Source organism: Erpetoichthys calabaricus, chromosome 4 (genome assembly GCF_900747795.2).
Source record: "Erpetoichthys calabaricus chromosome 4, fErpCal1.3, whole genome shotgun sequence".
Lineage (NCBI taxonomy): Eukaryota > Metazoa > Chordata > Cladistia > Polypteriformes > Polypteridae > Erpetoichthys > Erpetoichthys calabaricus.
In genome coordinates, this window is record NC_041397.2 from 41844443 (window position 1) to 41859890 (window position 15448).

At 39.5% G+C, this 15448-nt stretch overlaps 1 protein-coding gene across 8 annotated transcripts in view; it reads left to right on the forward strand.

Moving 5' to 3' along the window:
- LOC114649973 (arf-GAP with Rho-GAP domain, ANK repeat and PH domain-containing protein 1) overlaps window positions 1–15448 on the forward strand; it is a 365104-nt gene that overhangs the window by 243561 nt on the left and 106095 nt on the right. For all 8 annotated transcript variants that reach the window (XM_051926528.1, XM_051926526.1, XM_051926532.1 and 5 more), the window contains 2 exons: window positions 6436–6542; window positions 13168–13367. In XM_051926528.1, the coding sequence (XP_051782488.1) occupies window positions 6436–6542; window positions 13168–13367 (307 nt within the window). The remainder of the gene's footprint in view (window positions 1–6435; window positions 6543–13167; window positions 13368–15448) is intronic.

Genomic DNA, 15448 nt, shown 5'->3' on the forward strand with positions numbered 1-15448 from the left:
ATAGATAGATAGATAGATAGATAGATAGATAGATAGATACTTTATCAATCCCAATAGGAAATTCACATTCTCCAGCAGCAGCATACTGATACAATAAATAATATTAAATTAAAGAAAGATAATAATGCATGTGAAAAACAGACAATAACTTTGTATAATGTTAAATGTTAACGTTTACCCCCCCGGGTGGAATTGAAGAGTCGCATAGTTTGGGGGAGGAACGATCTCCTCAATCTGTCTGTGGAGCAGGACAGTGACAGCAGTCTGTCGCTGAAGCTGCTCTTCTGTCTGGAGATGATACTATTTAGTGGATGCAGTGGATTCTCCATAATTGATAGGAGCCTGCTGAGCGCCCTTCGCTCTGCCACAGATGTTAAACTGTCCAGCTCCATGCCAACAATAGAGCCTGCCTTCCTCACCAGTTTGTCCAGGCGTGAGGCGTCTTTCCTCTTAATGCTGCCTCCCCAGCACACCACTGCGTAGAAGAGGGCGCTTGCCACAACTGTCTGATAGAACATCTGCAGCATCTTATTGCAGATGTTGAAGGACGCTAGCCTTCTAAGGAAGTATAGTCGGCTCTGTCCTTTCTTGCATAGCGCATCAGTATTGGCAGTCCAGTCTAATTTATCATCCAGCTGCACTCCACGATATTTATAGGTCTGCACCATCTGTACACAGTCACCTTTGATGATCATGGGGTCTATGAGGGGTCTGGGCCTCCTAAAATCCATCACCAGCTCCTTGGTTTTGCTGGTGTTCAGTTGTAGGTGGTTTGAGTCGCACCATTTAACAAAGTCATTGATTAGGTCCCTATACTCATCCTCCAGCCCATTCCTGATGCAGCCCACGATAGCAGTGTCATCAGCGAACTTTTGCACATGGCAGGACTCCGAGTTGTATTGGAAGTCCGATGTATATAGGCTGAACAGGACTGGAGAAAGTACAGTCCCTTGTGGCGCTCCTGTGTTGCTGACCACAATGTCAGACGTGCAGTTCCCAAGACGCACATACTGAGGTCTGTCTTTAAGATAGTCCACGATCCATGCCACTAGGTATGAATCTAATCCCATCTCTGTCAGCTTGCCCCTAAGGAGCAGAGGTTGGATTGTGTTGAAGGCGCTAGAGAAGTCTAGAAACATAATTCTTACAGCACCACTGCCTCTGTCCAAGTGAGAGAGGGATCAGTGTAGCATATAGATGATGGCATCCTCTGCTCCCACATTCTCCTGATATGTAAACTGCAGAGGGGTACTTTGTAGCCAGCTAAGAGTGTTTCAGTTCTTACTTGGGGTATTTTCACCCATTTCTCCTTGTAAAATGCTTCTAATTCTGGGAGATTCCTGGGCCATATTGCATGCACTGCTCTTCTGAGATCTATCCACCGATTTTTATTGATATTTAGGTCAGGGGACTGTGAGGGCTATGGCAAAACCATGAGCTTGCGCCTCTCAAGGAATTCCATTGTAGATTTTGAGGTGTGTTTCAGATCATTATCTTGTTGTAGGACCCACTCTCTTTTAATTTCAACTTTTTTTTTTACAGATGTTATGAAGTTTGCTTCCAGAATTTGCTGCTATTTATGTGAATCTATTCTTCCCTCTACTAATGACATGTTAACTGTGCCAATGGCTGCTACACAAGCTTAAAGTATCACTGATCCACCCCCATGGTTAATAGTTGTAGAGGTGTGGTTTTGTTGGAACTCGTCACCGATTTTTCTCCAAACATGCCTTTGCACATTCTGTTTTGACTTCATCAGTCCACAGGACATGCTTCCCAAATGCATCAGGCTTGTTTACATGTTCATTTGCAGACTTCAGGATTTTGTGGCTTGGATGCAGGAAAGGTTTTCTTCTGCTGATTCTACCATGAAGGTCATATTTGTTCAGGTGTCTCACAGTGCACAATACAGTGTGCAGCACACACACCACAGTGCACCACCCCTCCAGAGTCTGCCAAATCTTCCTTTTGCAGTCAAAACAGGGGTTTTTAGATGCCTTTCTAGCAATCCAATGTGCAGTTCTTTCAAAAAGTTTTCTTTGTCTTCTAGACCTCAACTTGACCTCCACTGTTCCTGTTAACTACCATTTTTTAATAACATTATGAGCTGAGGAGCCCATGGCTACTGATAGTTGGGACGAGGTGAATTTATACAGCTTTGCACTTTGCACTGCCTGGGGTTTCTTAACAATGATTTTGAACAAGCCATAGCCCTAGCAAGGAAAAGGTTGTCTGAGACCTCAAACTTCTGCATAATGCTGCCTTTCCTATTTCACTGTTCAATTGTACAAAACAAAAGCAATACACTAATCAATCATAAAATGCTGAAGAGAAGAAACTTTAACTTTGTGCCCTTTGATAATTAGTTCATCTTCTGCTCACTTAACTATTCACAGTAACAGACATTTTAAGCAAAGATGCCCAAACTTTTGCAAGCCACTGAATGATTTCCAGACTACATTAGTACAGCATTCTAGATGTTTTGGTCATACTTGCATTGATAAAGTATTGCTTTTCCCATTTTGCTAAGATATATTTTAATTAATAGCATTCCAAAATGACTGAAGAACAAGTCTGAATCTCATCTATGCCAACATGTTTTTAAATGTAGGGGATGTCTTCTTTCTTTTCAGATTAATGTCATTTTCTTCCATTTAGAATCAGTAAGTATATAACATTAGTGTCTCAGTACACAAGAAGCCAGCATACTGTAAATATTTTAAAAAGGCAAGCAAAAAAATTAGTCCTAAGAAAACTGTCTACAGGTATCTTTCAGGAAAAGTAAAAATTCTGCCTACAGATGTGGGATAAACATTTATCCAGAATAAGGAAAACTTGATTTAGCTTATGCACTTTTCCAAAATTTGACTATTTTTTCTTGCACATCTGACAAGCAATGCAGCTTTTAGAATAAGACATTGCAACCTGCCAAGCACATACAACCCCAAATCAGAAAAAGTTGGGACAGTGTGGAAAATGTGAATAAAAAAAGAAAAAAGCAAGTTATAAATTCTCCTCAAATTTTATTTCATTGCAGACAGTATGAACACAAAATAATTCATGTTTTTTTTTTATCAACATCATTTGATTTGTAAATAAATATCCATTCTTGCCATTCAGGCTTGCAACACATTTCAAAAAAAGTTGGGACAGTACAGCATTTACCACTTTGTACAGTTCCCCTGTCTTTTAACAACACTTAAAAGACGTTTAGGCATTGAAGAAATCAAGTGACTAAGTGTTGCAGGTGTTAGTTTGTCCCATTCTTCCTGCAAACAACGTTTTAGGTGCGCAACAGTACGGGGTCTTCGTTGACGCATTTTTCGTTTCAAAATGCGCCAAACATTCTCTATAGGAGACAAATCAGGGCTGCAGGCAGGCCAGTCAAGCATCCGCACCCTCTTCTTACGCAGCCATGCCTTTGTTATGCGCGCAGTATGTGGTTTGGCATTGTCTTGCTGAAATAAGCATGGGCGTCCCTGGAAAAGACGTCGTCTTGAAGGCAGCACTTGTTCCTCCAAAACTGAGATATACTTCTCAGCATTGATGGTGCCATCGCAGAAGTGCAAGTTACCTTTGCCGAAGGCACTGACACAACCCCATACCATGACAGACCCTGGCTTTTGGACTTGTATCTGGTAACAGTCTGGATGGTCCTTTTCCTCTTTGGTCCGCAGCACACGGCGTCCATTTCCTCCAAAAAAGATGTGAAAAACCGATTCGTCTGACCACAATACACGTTTCCACTGCACAATGGACCATCCCAGATGCCTCCGAGCCCAGAGAAGTTGACGGCGCTTCTGGACACTATTTATGTAGGGCTTCCTTTTGGCACAGTACAGTTTTAGCTGGCATTTCCTAATGTAACTACGTACTGTAGTGCTTGAGAGTGACTTCCTGAAGTAGTCCTGAGCCCACGCAGTTATATCATTTATTGATGAATGACGGTTTTTAATGCAGTGCCGTCTGAGTGCTCGGAGATCACGGCCATTCAGTTTAGGCTTGCGCCCTTGGCCTTTGCGCACGGTAATTTCTCCAGATTCCCTGATTCTTTTCACTATGTTATGCACTGTAGAGGGAGAAATGCCCAAATCTCTTCCTATCTGTCTTTGAGAAACGTTTTTCTTCATCATTTCAAAGATTTTTGCCCGCACTTGGTGGCAAACTGCCGATCCTCTGCCCATCTTTGCTCCTAAAGGAGTAGGCCTTTCCTCGATGCTGCTTTTGTACCGAATCATGATTGCAATCACCTGTTAACATCACCAGTTTCAAATCACATCATTATTTAGTTATTATACCTCATTACTACCCCTTAATTGCCCCCATCCCAACTTTTTTGGAATGTGTTGCAAGCCTGAATGGCAAGAATGGATATTTATTTACAAATCAAATGATGTTGACAAAAAAAAACATGAATTATTTTGTGTTCATACTGTCTGCAATGAAATAAAATTTGAGGAGAATTTATAGCTTGCTTTTTTCTTTTTTTATTCACATTTTCCACACTGTCCCAACTTTTTCTGATTTGGGGTTATAGAAGCTCTTTAGGTGCATGTTTACTCAACAATTTACAGGTGAACAACTCCTGATCAGGTCACCTTTGAAAAGATTTCCATTCAATGATTAGGATTAGCAAGACAAAGGCCACACTTAGTCAGTTTTCTAGGCATTCCATAATGCCCTGAAGGTCACCAGACAATGGGGAGACAAACAGCATTATCAGGCACTATGGATTGTATTGCTCCTTGTTTCCTGACTGCAGACAAGGTTTTAGCAAACCAGCAGGAAACATGATTAACGAAGATCTGGTACATCTAAGAGATTGTTTCAGATCTAATAACTATACTAATAGCTAAAGTTGTCACCAGACCATCAGGAACATACGGAACGGCTGAAAGATCTCTGCCCATACAGCAGGGCAAGGATTTGCTTATTATTTCCGCAATGAAGGTTGATATTTCAGGCCCACAATAAGTTTTGCATTTCTTTTTTCCATCAGTGTAGCATTTTGATTCAGTACCGTACTTTTAAGAAGTGGCTTAGCTCTAGAAGCACTATTTCTGGTGCCAATGGGTGTTTTTTTTAAATTTTAATTATTTCATTAGTTTTCATGTTATGTATTATAGTTTCAAATATGGAAAAAGACATTGTAAATAATTTTGGTAGTATATTTAAATGAAAGACCCCCATTACTACTGCAGGCTATCCCATTGAACACTGCTACCTAGGTGTGAATCACTGGCTCCCTCCTCCAACTCACGCTTGACTGCACTTGCGCATCCTGCTTTACTTTACCAATTCCTCTCCTACTGTTGTTATTGACATTATTGAACATTGCTGCCCAGGAGTCAAGTGCTCTCTTGTGCGGAAAACTAGGAAATAATCACTGAAAAAGTGTCATATTTACATATCAGCTACACGTGATGAAGAAAAATATTTACCAATCTGAAACACTGTTGGCACACCAGTTATTTCATTTAGGTAAAAAAATGGATGTAAACACAGATGAAATTACGCCATTTTGTATTCCACAAAGTGCACAACCAGCATCAATTTGGTGTGGAGAAAGGAAAAGTTGGTACTTTGTGGACAGAGACAGAGAATTCCAACACAATTTCAGCTCTTCTGAGTTAAAATCATGCGCTGCTCACTATTAACCATTTGGGATTTCAGCCTCATGACCTCCCTTCATAGCTTCCCTCTCTATAAGTCAGAATGACAGGTGTACCTGTCCCATTGTTCCCACAAGGAATACTGCCGTCTTTCTTACAGGGAATTCTGCTTGTCTGTCTGTCTCGCTCACTCACATGTCCTCACTAAAAGCAATTCTGGATCACCCTTTGCATGTACAGAGATTACAGCTTTCTGGTATTGTTGCTCTTACTGCTCTGACATTTACATTTTTATGGCTATTGTTGGGGTTTCTCTCTCTGTCAGCTACACTAGGTGCCAATTCTATTGGGTGACACCAATTCCTAATTAGCCAACTGATAAATCAGACACAGTACTAAAAGTACATTTCAGAGTTGGCCAAAAGAGAGCAAGTTTTAAAGTATAATACACGGATAGTCATTAGACAAGATGGTAAACCGTTATATAACATAAAATTGGTTAGTTGACAGTCTGATCAAGCTCAAAGTATCCAGAACAAAGCAGAAGGGAGGAAAGCTTAAGCATTCTTGGGACATTTTGTGAAGAGGTGGTATTCAAAAGTGAAGCAAGTGCTCATGGAGTATTGAATCCTAGTTGTCAATGTCAAGCTTTGCAGCTGTCTGCCTCTCTCTATGCTAATCATGTCTTGCCAAGTGAAAGCACCATCACCTTTGAGTTAGGACAGAAATAACAATTGTTTTAAGTTATGTCTCAAACATCAGTATAAAGGAAAATATAACAGGCATTGGCTGTGCATAGATCTCTCTGCTGTACTTTACTTAGGATCATCGGCTGGGTATTGGTATTACTGCCATCGAAATGAACTTGGGTAATGTGAAAGATGCTGACAGACGAGCTTTTGACCTCACCACACCATACAGGATTTTTTGGTAAGTCTGTATTCTGAACATTAATTACTTTTAAAGTTAATTTGCTTTTTTGAAAGAAAAAAAGAGGAATTAATGCACAAAATTAAAACAAATCTTTACACTGCATATGCATCTTCAGTGTGAGTGGTAGTGAAGGTGGACCTATATACAAACTTTATACAGACTGTGAACTGACTTGGGTTTGAACTCAAGCTGCTGAAGCTATGTTGCAGCAACACTAAGCGCATTGTCATCATGAACCACTATTCAAAATGTACTGTTTAAAAATGTAAAGCATATGATAGATCTTCTTAATAGATGAATTAAAGTAGAATACGCAGACAGAGAATTCCCACTCCGTGTAAAGTTAATTTGCTCTTAAAGACCCTTTTGTAAGGTAGACACAAATGCATACTTTCCATTAATATAAATTGAGCTGGTTCCAATAATTCCCACATTCTTGCTCAAATAACACATTTTCAGATGAATGAAAATGGACACATTTCATTCAGTGATAACATTAGTCTAAAAACACACCCTAATGATATATTTCCCTTTAATAATTATTGTTTAATAAGGCTGTTTAACTGCCCTCAATGCTCTGTTTTGTTTGTTTAATGCACAATACATTTAAAAGTAGTGCCTCACACTTGCTTTGTGTGGCCCATAAGGCATAAAAGAGTATTAAATGCCTTTTGTAGTATACCCAAATTTTCCTAATTGGTGTGTGTAGTAAGCCTGTATCTATAGACCAAAGAAAGCTGCACAGAAGGGTTGTTTCACTTCTGAGAGGTCTGCATGAATTTTTCTTCTCTGGGTTTCTCTAGTTTTGCTCCCACAGCTAAAATGTAGGTTAATTCTAAATTGACCTGGTAGAAGCGTGTGTGTTTGTGTAACTCAATCTGTCAGTGTTCGTACATTCTCCCTTCGTCTATTTACAGTAAAATTTTCAATGGGTATTCTCTATTTTCCTTTCATCTCAAAGACATGCACACACTGTAAGGTTAGCTGATAACTCTGACTTTACCTGATGTGATTGTGTATGCCCTATGATGGATTGGCACCCATTCAGAGCTGATTTTTTGTGCCCTTTTCCCAGTGCTGCCAGGATAAGCTTCTTGATAATTGATAAACAAAAACTGTAAATAGAATAATAGATACATGAATCTTGAACAAAAAGAAGTGGAACACCCTGTGCATGAGGCATAGCTGCTGTAAATTAAAGATTACACTTATTGGGGTGCAAACAAAGAATAGAGCAAATTTCACATCACAACATATAAAATATTGGATTAAAAAATCTTATAGTTATAAAGCCTTTTGTTTTGCATTAAAGGAGTATTATTCAAATTGTGTTGTTTAATCCCCAAACAATTATTCACTTATTTGGCTCATTAGCAAAAGTTTGCCTTATCCTTTTTTAACAAAATTGTAGTAGATTATTGTAATTCAGTGTCATTTGCTTATTACAGAAACCTTGGCCTGTAGATGTTAATTTAAATATAAACATACTTACATCAGATATAACCCAGATAAACTAGGGGACTAGTTAAAGAAACACTTTGAAAGCAGCAATCCTGTTTTTTATTTAAAGCTTCCCCCTGTACTCTTCTATATGTAGACTTCCTCATTATCATGATTGGAGTCTTTTGCTACCATCACGTGCTATGAGAAGTTTTGGAGATACCACTTGTAATGTCACACTTTCCCACTACAGTGTGATTTTTTGAGAATTTCCAGACAGTGTTATCAGAGAAATATGAGGTTGCAGTTGAAGGAGTGAGCTCAGCATTACCTCACAACCTTTCCACTGGGAAACTCCTTTTTTCATGTCAGTATCCATAGTACATGAACACCACTCTTAACTAAGTCCTACTAAGACAGGTTTACTATTTCTCACCATTGCAAAAAGGTATACTGGTGTTTTGTTTATGTTTTTTTGTTTAGCATTTCTCTCTATTATAAAAAAAAAAAATATTTGGGACTAGACGTGATCTTTTGAAGAGAGACACTTTCACATCCTGTGAGACAGGCAAGTCACGTCATACTTAGAACCTTTGGAAGCAAGTCCCGTGATACACATGCAGAGCAGGTTAGAGATAATGGAAGTAGGAAAATTTGAAAGTCTCAAAAAAATGAGAGTAAAGATCACATTAGTGCAAACAAATGGAAAATATTACTCTGTGAAATAACGGAACAGCGAAAAGGGATCAAATAGTGTTTGAGGATGTCTGGGGGAGAAAAGAGACAAGGCAGTGAGAGAAAAGGATAGCTGCTGTACAGGCTTTTAAACGTTTGAAGCGCCGCACAAGATGCAGATCATGCGGCACAGGAGCAGCAGCAAGCCAGCAGCTGATCGAGCAAAGAGGAGGTAAAAAACACAACTGTTATTTGTTTCCCATTGTATCACCATTTAAGAGGGGTTTCAGAGGAGCGTCCGCGTCTCCTTGGGGTGCGTTCATCCCCCCTCTTCACAACAGCACGTAGCCGTAGAGTAAAGATCGCATTAGCGCAAACAAATGGAAAGTATTACTCGGTGAAATAACGGAACAGCGAAAAGAGATCGAATAGTGTTTGAGGATGTCTGGGGGAGAAGAGAGACAAGGCAGTGACTTTAAAATGTTTGAAGCGCCACACGAAATGCAGATCACATGGCATGGGAAAGGGGTTGGAGAGCGAAGCGAGCAGGGGGTGAAGCCCCCTAGTTTAGCCAAATTATAAAAATTGCATTCCTTACACATTTATTTTCAAAAGTGAAATACCTTGAGGTGCTATTTGTGAATATCAGCAGTAACCTAGTAGTTTAAAAGATTACGTATTTTAAACTGGCTGTTCTTGAAAGCCTTTTGAACTCTGTAGATAGATGCAAGTACTATTTCTTAGTCATCTATACAATTAAAAGCCCTTGAGCTTTCCAAGTAATTGTGCCGTACATTTGCTTATTCTCAACAAGTAAGCCCGCGATTCGCTAGCGATTCGGAAATCCAAGAATGGCAATCAGTTTCTGTTCCGTCCGATATTTGGATGGATGACATATCATGGAGGGTGGGCACGTCTGGGGAAATGTCATTCAATTCAATAAGCATATCTGTACTAAAGCGGTTTCGTTTTGTGGAGACGTGATTCTGTTGCCTTTGCTGACACTGACTGCTGGCAGAGTGGAGCACAGCAAGTTTAGTTTACCGGTTGTGGTGTTCGTGTGCCTGCCACTGAGTCGGGGAAGCCGCTGGGTTTGAGTCTGTGACCGTTATGTGATCTATATTACTGGCACAGTGGATTAGAGCAAGTGTAGTGAACAGGTTGTGTTGTTTGGGCGCCACCTACTGACTCTGGGAAGCCGCTGCGTTTGACTCTGGGGCGTGCACCACGATGCAATATGCGCCTCGGTGGGAAGCCGCCGCGTGATGTAATATCATGGAGGGTATATGCGGTGGTGTGGGTGGTCGCGTCCGGGCGGCTGTACAACATGGCGTGCACGCTTTACCTGTGTAGTTCACAGGTCGTAGGCATGGTAAAGTTTCCATTTAATTCAATAACCCTATTTGAACTAAAGCGGTTTCTTTGTGTGGGCGCCTTCATTATCCACGACTGTACAGGTTGTGTTGTTTGGGCGCTCACAGGTTGTGTTGTTTGGGCGCCACCTACTGACTCTGGGAAGCCGCTGCGTTTGACTCTGGGGCGGGCGCCACGGCACAGTACATTGTGTTATTTGGGCGCCACCTACTGACTCTGGGAAGCCGCTGCGTTTGACTCTGGGGCGGGCGCCGCCGCGTTTGACTCTGGACTCTGGGGCGGGCGCCAAGGCCGCAGTGCACATGCGCCTCGGTGCGTCCGCCATGTATAAATTAACTGTGGTTTAGTAAGATAGATATGTTTATTAGTGTTTAGTTAGTTGTCTCTTTATATCTACAGTCACTCTGTGACATGAAAGCCTTTTTATATTTTCTTAGCCAAGAAAGCAAAAGGTATGTCTTTTAATCTAACACAGGTAAGACTTGAATATGTTGCCCAGTGAAGTCTGCTGCCAGGAACTCACTCTTGTTTCAGTCTAGCTAGCACATTTGTGTTTAAATACCTTAGGTTTTTATTTGGCTGGTAAATCCTGAACTAAGTAATCTGTTAAATTTTACCCATTACAAACAATGCTACACATCCTCTCTATGACACACTAACACTGAGGACTTTCAGCCAACAAACCATTCAGCAGAAGTACGTCAAGAAATGCTACTGGGGCTCCTTTATACCAACAGCAATACGTCTGTATACAGTAATTCCTCACCATGATTGGGACAGCCAAGTCAGAACTTTTCTTTCCTTTTTAGTTTTCTTCAGTTTTAGTCATTTTGATGTGTGTTTAGAAAATATTGTATGTATTGGTCAATATATATATATATATATATATATATATATATATAAAGGTGCTGGTCATAAAATTAGAATATCATGACAAAGTTGATTTATTTCATAATTCCATTCAAAAACTGAAACTTGTATATTAGATTCATTCATTACACACAGACTGATGTTTAATCAAATGTTTATTTCTTTTAATTTTGATGATTATAACTGACAACTAATGAAAGTCCCAAATTCAGTATCTCGGAAAATTAGAATATTGTGAAAAGGTTCATTATTGAAGACACCTGGTGCCACACTCTAATCAGGTAATTCACTCAAAACACCTGCAAAAGCCTTTAAATGGTCTCTCAGTCTAGTTCTGTAGGCTACACAATCATGGGGAAGACTGCTGACTTGACAGTTGTGCACAAGACGACCATTGACACCTTGCACAAGGAGGGCAAGACACGAAAGGTCATTGCTAAAGAGGCTGGCTGTTCACAGAGCTCTGTGTCCAAGCACATTAATAGAGAGATGAAGGGAAGGACGAGATGTGGTAGAAAAAAGTGTACAAGCAATAGGGATAACCGCACCCTGGAGAGGATTGTATAACAAAGCCCATTCAAAAATGTGGGGGAGATTCACAAAATGTGGACTGCAGCTGGAGTCAGTGCTTCAAGAACCACCACGCACAGACGTATGCAAGACATGGGTTTCAGCTGTTGCATTCCTTGTGTCAAGCCACTTTTGAACAAGAGACAGCGTCAGAAGCGTCTCGCCTTTGGACTGCTGCTGAGTGGTCCAAAGTTATGTTCTCCGATGAAAGTAAATTTTGCATTTCCTTTGGAAATCAAGGTCCCAGAGTCTGGAGGAAGAGAGAAGAGGCACAGAATCCACGTTGCGTGAAGTCCAGTGTAAAGTTTCTACAGTCAGTGATGGTTTGGGGTGCCATGTCATCTGCTGGTGTTGGTCCATTGTGTTTTCTGAGGTCCAAGGTCAACGCAGCCGTCTACCAGGAAGTTTTAGAGCACTTCATGCTTCTTGCTGCTGACGAACTTTATGGAGATGGAGATTTCATTTTCCAACAGGACCTGGCACCTGCACACAGTGCCAAAACTACCAGTACCTGGTTTAAGGACCATGGTATCCCTGTTCTTGATTGGCCAGCAAACTCACCTGACCTTAACCCCATAGAAAATCTATGGGGTATTGTGAGGAGGAAGATGCAATACGCCAGACCCAACAATTCAGAAGAGCTGAAGGCCACTATCAGAGCAACATGGGCTCTCATAACACCTGAGCAGTGCCACAGACTGATCGACTCCATGCCATGCCGCATTGCTGCAGTAATCCAGGCCAATGGAGCCCCAACTAAATATTGAGTGCTGTACATGCTCATACTTTTTATGTTCATACCTTTCAGTTGGCCAACATTTCTAAAAATCCTTTTTTTGCATTGGTCTTAATTGATATTCTAATTTTCCGAGATACTGAATTTGGGACTTTCATTAGTTGTCAGTTATAATCATCAAAATTAAAAGAAATAAACATTTGATTAAACATCAGTCTGTGTGTAATGAATGAATCTAATATACAAGTTTCAGTTTTTGAATGGAATTACTGAAATAAATCAACTTTGTCATGATATTCTAATTTTATGACCAGCACCTGTATACATATATATATTGGTCTGTCTATTGATAGATAGACAGACAGAAGGATAGATAATCAATCTGCCTGCCTGTCTGTCTGTCAGTTGATTTACAATAAGCTGGCACTCTCTCTAAGGTTGGCCCCTGACTTATGGCTGGTGCTGCTGAAATAGGCTCCATTCTCTATGACTTAAATGGATTTAGACAAGATTGAAAATGTGTGCATTATATGTATTAAATTAAATTCAAAGGAATCGCTGAGATTTCAAGTAATGGTTTTTGTATCACAAATCCTGAACCTATTAGATGTGACTATGTATGATCTGACATACCGTATATTAATTGTTAATTGAAGCATTTCACACTCACTATATTTAAGATATGTTTTTTGTTTCATTTGAGCATCATTCATAGGACCACCCAAGCTGAACTAAAAAAACCTGGTAACTTTTGACGGATGATTGTGAACATCTGTCCAGGAAGTGCAGAATTTTTGTAGTCAGCCCACATAGCACAGATGTTCAAATGTGTTTTTTTTTTTTTTAAAAGAGGGACTATTCCAAGCTTTCTTTATCTTGGATAATCCTACAAAAAGTGTTTTTTTCCAGTATGCAATAGGTAGTAAGAATAATACTTGATACCTTGTATTTTTCCAGCTTTGTGGCAGAGTCAGACCAGCAAAAAGATGAATGGATGGAGGCTATGCGTGATGCTATTGCAGAGGCTTTGTCCAATTATGAGGTGGCAGAAAAGATCTGGAGTGTGGAATCCAACTGTTTCTGTGCCGATTGTGGAGCTGCTAAGCCAGAGTGGGCTTCTATCAACCTTTGTGTGGTCGTCTGTAAGAGATGTGCAGGTACTCTTTGAGTGGTTTTATTTCCATCCTTCTATTAAATCACATTATCAAATAATGCATATTGTCACCATCTGATCAATCTACTGCTTTTGAAGCTGCTGAACTGATTAGACGAACATATTTGCATTTTCAAGAAGCCCCCCTTTCTCTGTTTTGTTTTTGATACAAGCAATGAGAAAAAAAGTAACCTGTTACATGTAAACTTTTGTGCGCAGAACAAATAAACATTTACTCAGTATTTACCTTGCACTAAACCAACCTCACAACTCTGTTATCTGCAGCTTATAATTATTAACTATTTTGGCGAAAGATGAATGATGATTCATGCTATACATCCGGATAAATAACTGTGAATATCAAATATCTTGGTTGTAACAGGTTTCCCATTTAATAAAATATAGCTTTGCTGAAATAAACACCATCACAATATATTTAGTAATGCAATTTACTTGTAGCTGCCTGTGATTATTGAATGAAAATGGATACCCCTGCTTGCCATGAGACCTACTGTGTCGATTCCTCTAAGACTATGATTAAAAACAAAACAATAGATAACTATCTAATAATATTTATGTTAGGTAGAATGCCAATTGAGGGCTGGACAGTGTTTTTGCCTGGAACTCCTACAAATAGTGGTTGTTTTTTTTTCTCCAGCTTAAGTGAATATTTTTCAACAACTTTTGTATCTACCCTGGCCACCTGTACTTGTTGTCAGACTTGCATTAGACAGAATTATATATCTATCTTATATATATGTGCATTATTTTTGTTTACTAGTTATTCATTCTTATTCTTACCTAGTTTTAATTTGCTTTTTCTTTCCTTGTAACTATTTCTTTGACATCTTGTAAGGCACTTTGAGCTACATCATTTGTATGAAAATATACTAGAGAAATAAATGCTGCTCTTGTTGTTGTTTATTTCCTTTTCAACCACTGTGAAGAATCCTATGTGTTCATTTGGGAAACTAGTGTTTTTCTCCTCTCTTTGATGATGATGAGTTAAAGCAGGCATGGAACAAATAAGTGTGGCCTTTATGCCTGTCCATATGTGCTACACAAGTGTCTGAGTTGAGACTTTGAAAATCTAGTCAACCTCTAATTAACTATGATTGTGCCACATTCATATATCCATAATGGCTGGTCACTATAATAAAATTTGCCTTTCGCTTGTGTTATTTACTAATGTTTGTCATAACTGAATAGCCTTGCAAGTCCCTTATCATAAAAATTTCAATGGTCAAATATGCTCAAGCAAACTCATTACAAGAGTTATTTATTTTTTATTTAGGTTATATTAAATGCCAACTGCAAATTCTCACCATGTGTGAATATGGGATGTGTGTGTTCATGTTTGTATGTGAGTGAGAGTGGTCCCTGTGATAGAGTAGAGATGTGCTTCCCAACCTTTTTTCTTTGGTGGCACACTTTTTGTAATCAAAAACATCCCACAGCACACCACTATCTTACTAATGACAAACATATTATATTTCATACATGTGCTCAACTGTCTGAAGGGGTGGGACTAGTGGAGAAGCCGGTAAAAAAAAAAGGTGCCCCGAGTCTGAGGTCAATGGTCACAGACCGCAGCACTTAGTGAGCACTTCGGTACCTTCTCCAAGCTGCTTTGCCCTTTTTTAAAAAATTAAATTCTGTATATTTAAATCCCAAATCTAGAAGAGTAGTTTAAAACAGGCAGTGTTCAAAACACTAGGCGTGAGCAGAATCCTAAAACCTGGCAAAGGTTAACCAATAAACAGAAGTAATAAAGTTGTAGTCTTGCACAATGCATTGAGAGAAGAAGAAAGAGTCATTATTCCCATTTTAGTTTTCTTCTACCTTTACTATTGCATGCTGAATAATTGGTACTGCCAAACAACAGAAGAAGAAATGCTGGACCATTAGTAAGCAGCATGTGTTAGCAGAGAACCTGGGTAAAGTCTATCATGACAGAACGCATTCAACTAGATCTGTAAGCAATACATTTTCCAAAACTGCCTATTGTATGTGAAAGTGTGCTGCTTACACCATAGTACATAAATCACACTGTACAATTTCCTTTGATTTAGAATTAATAAGTTA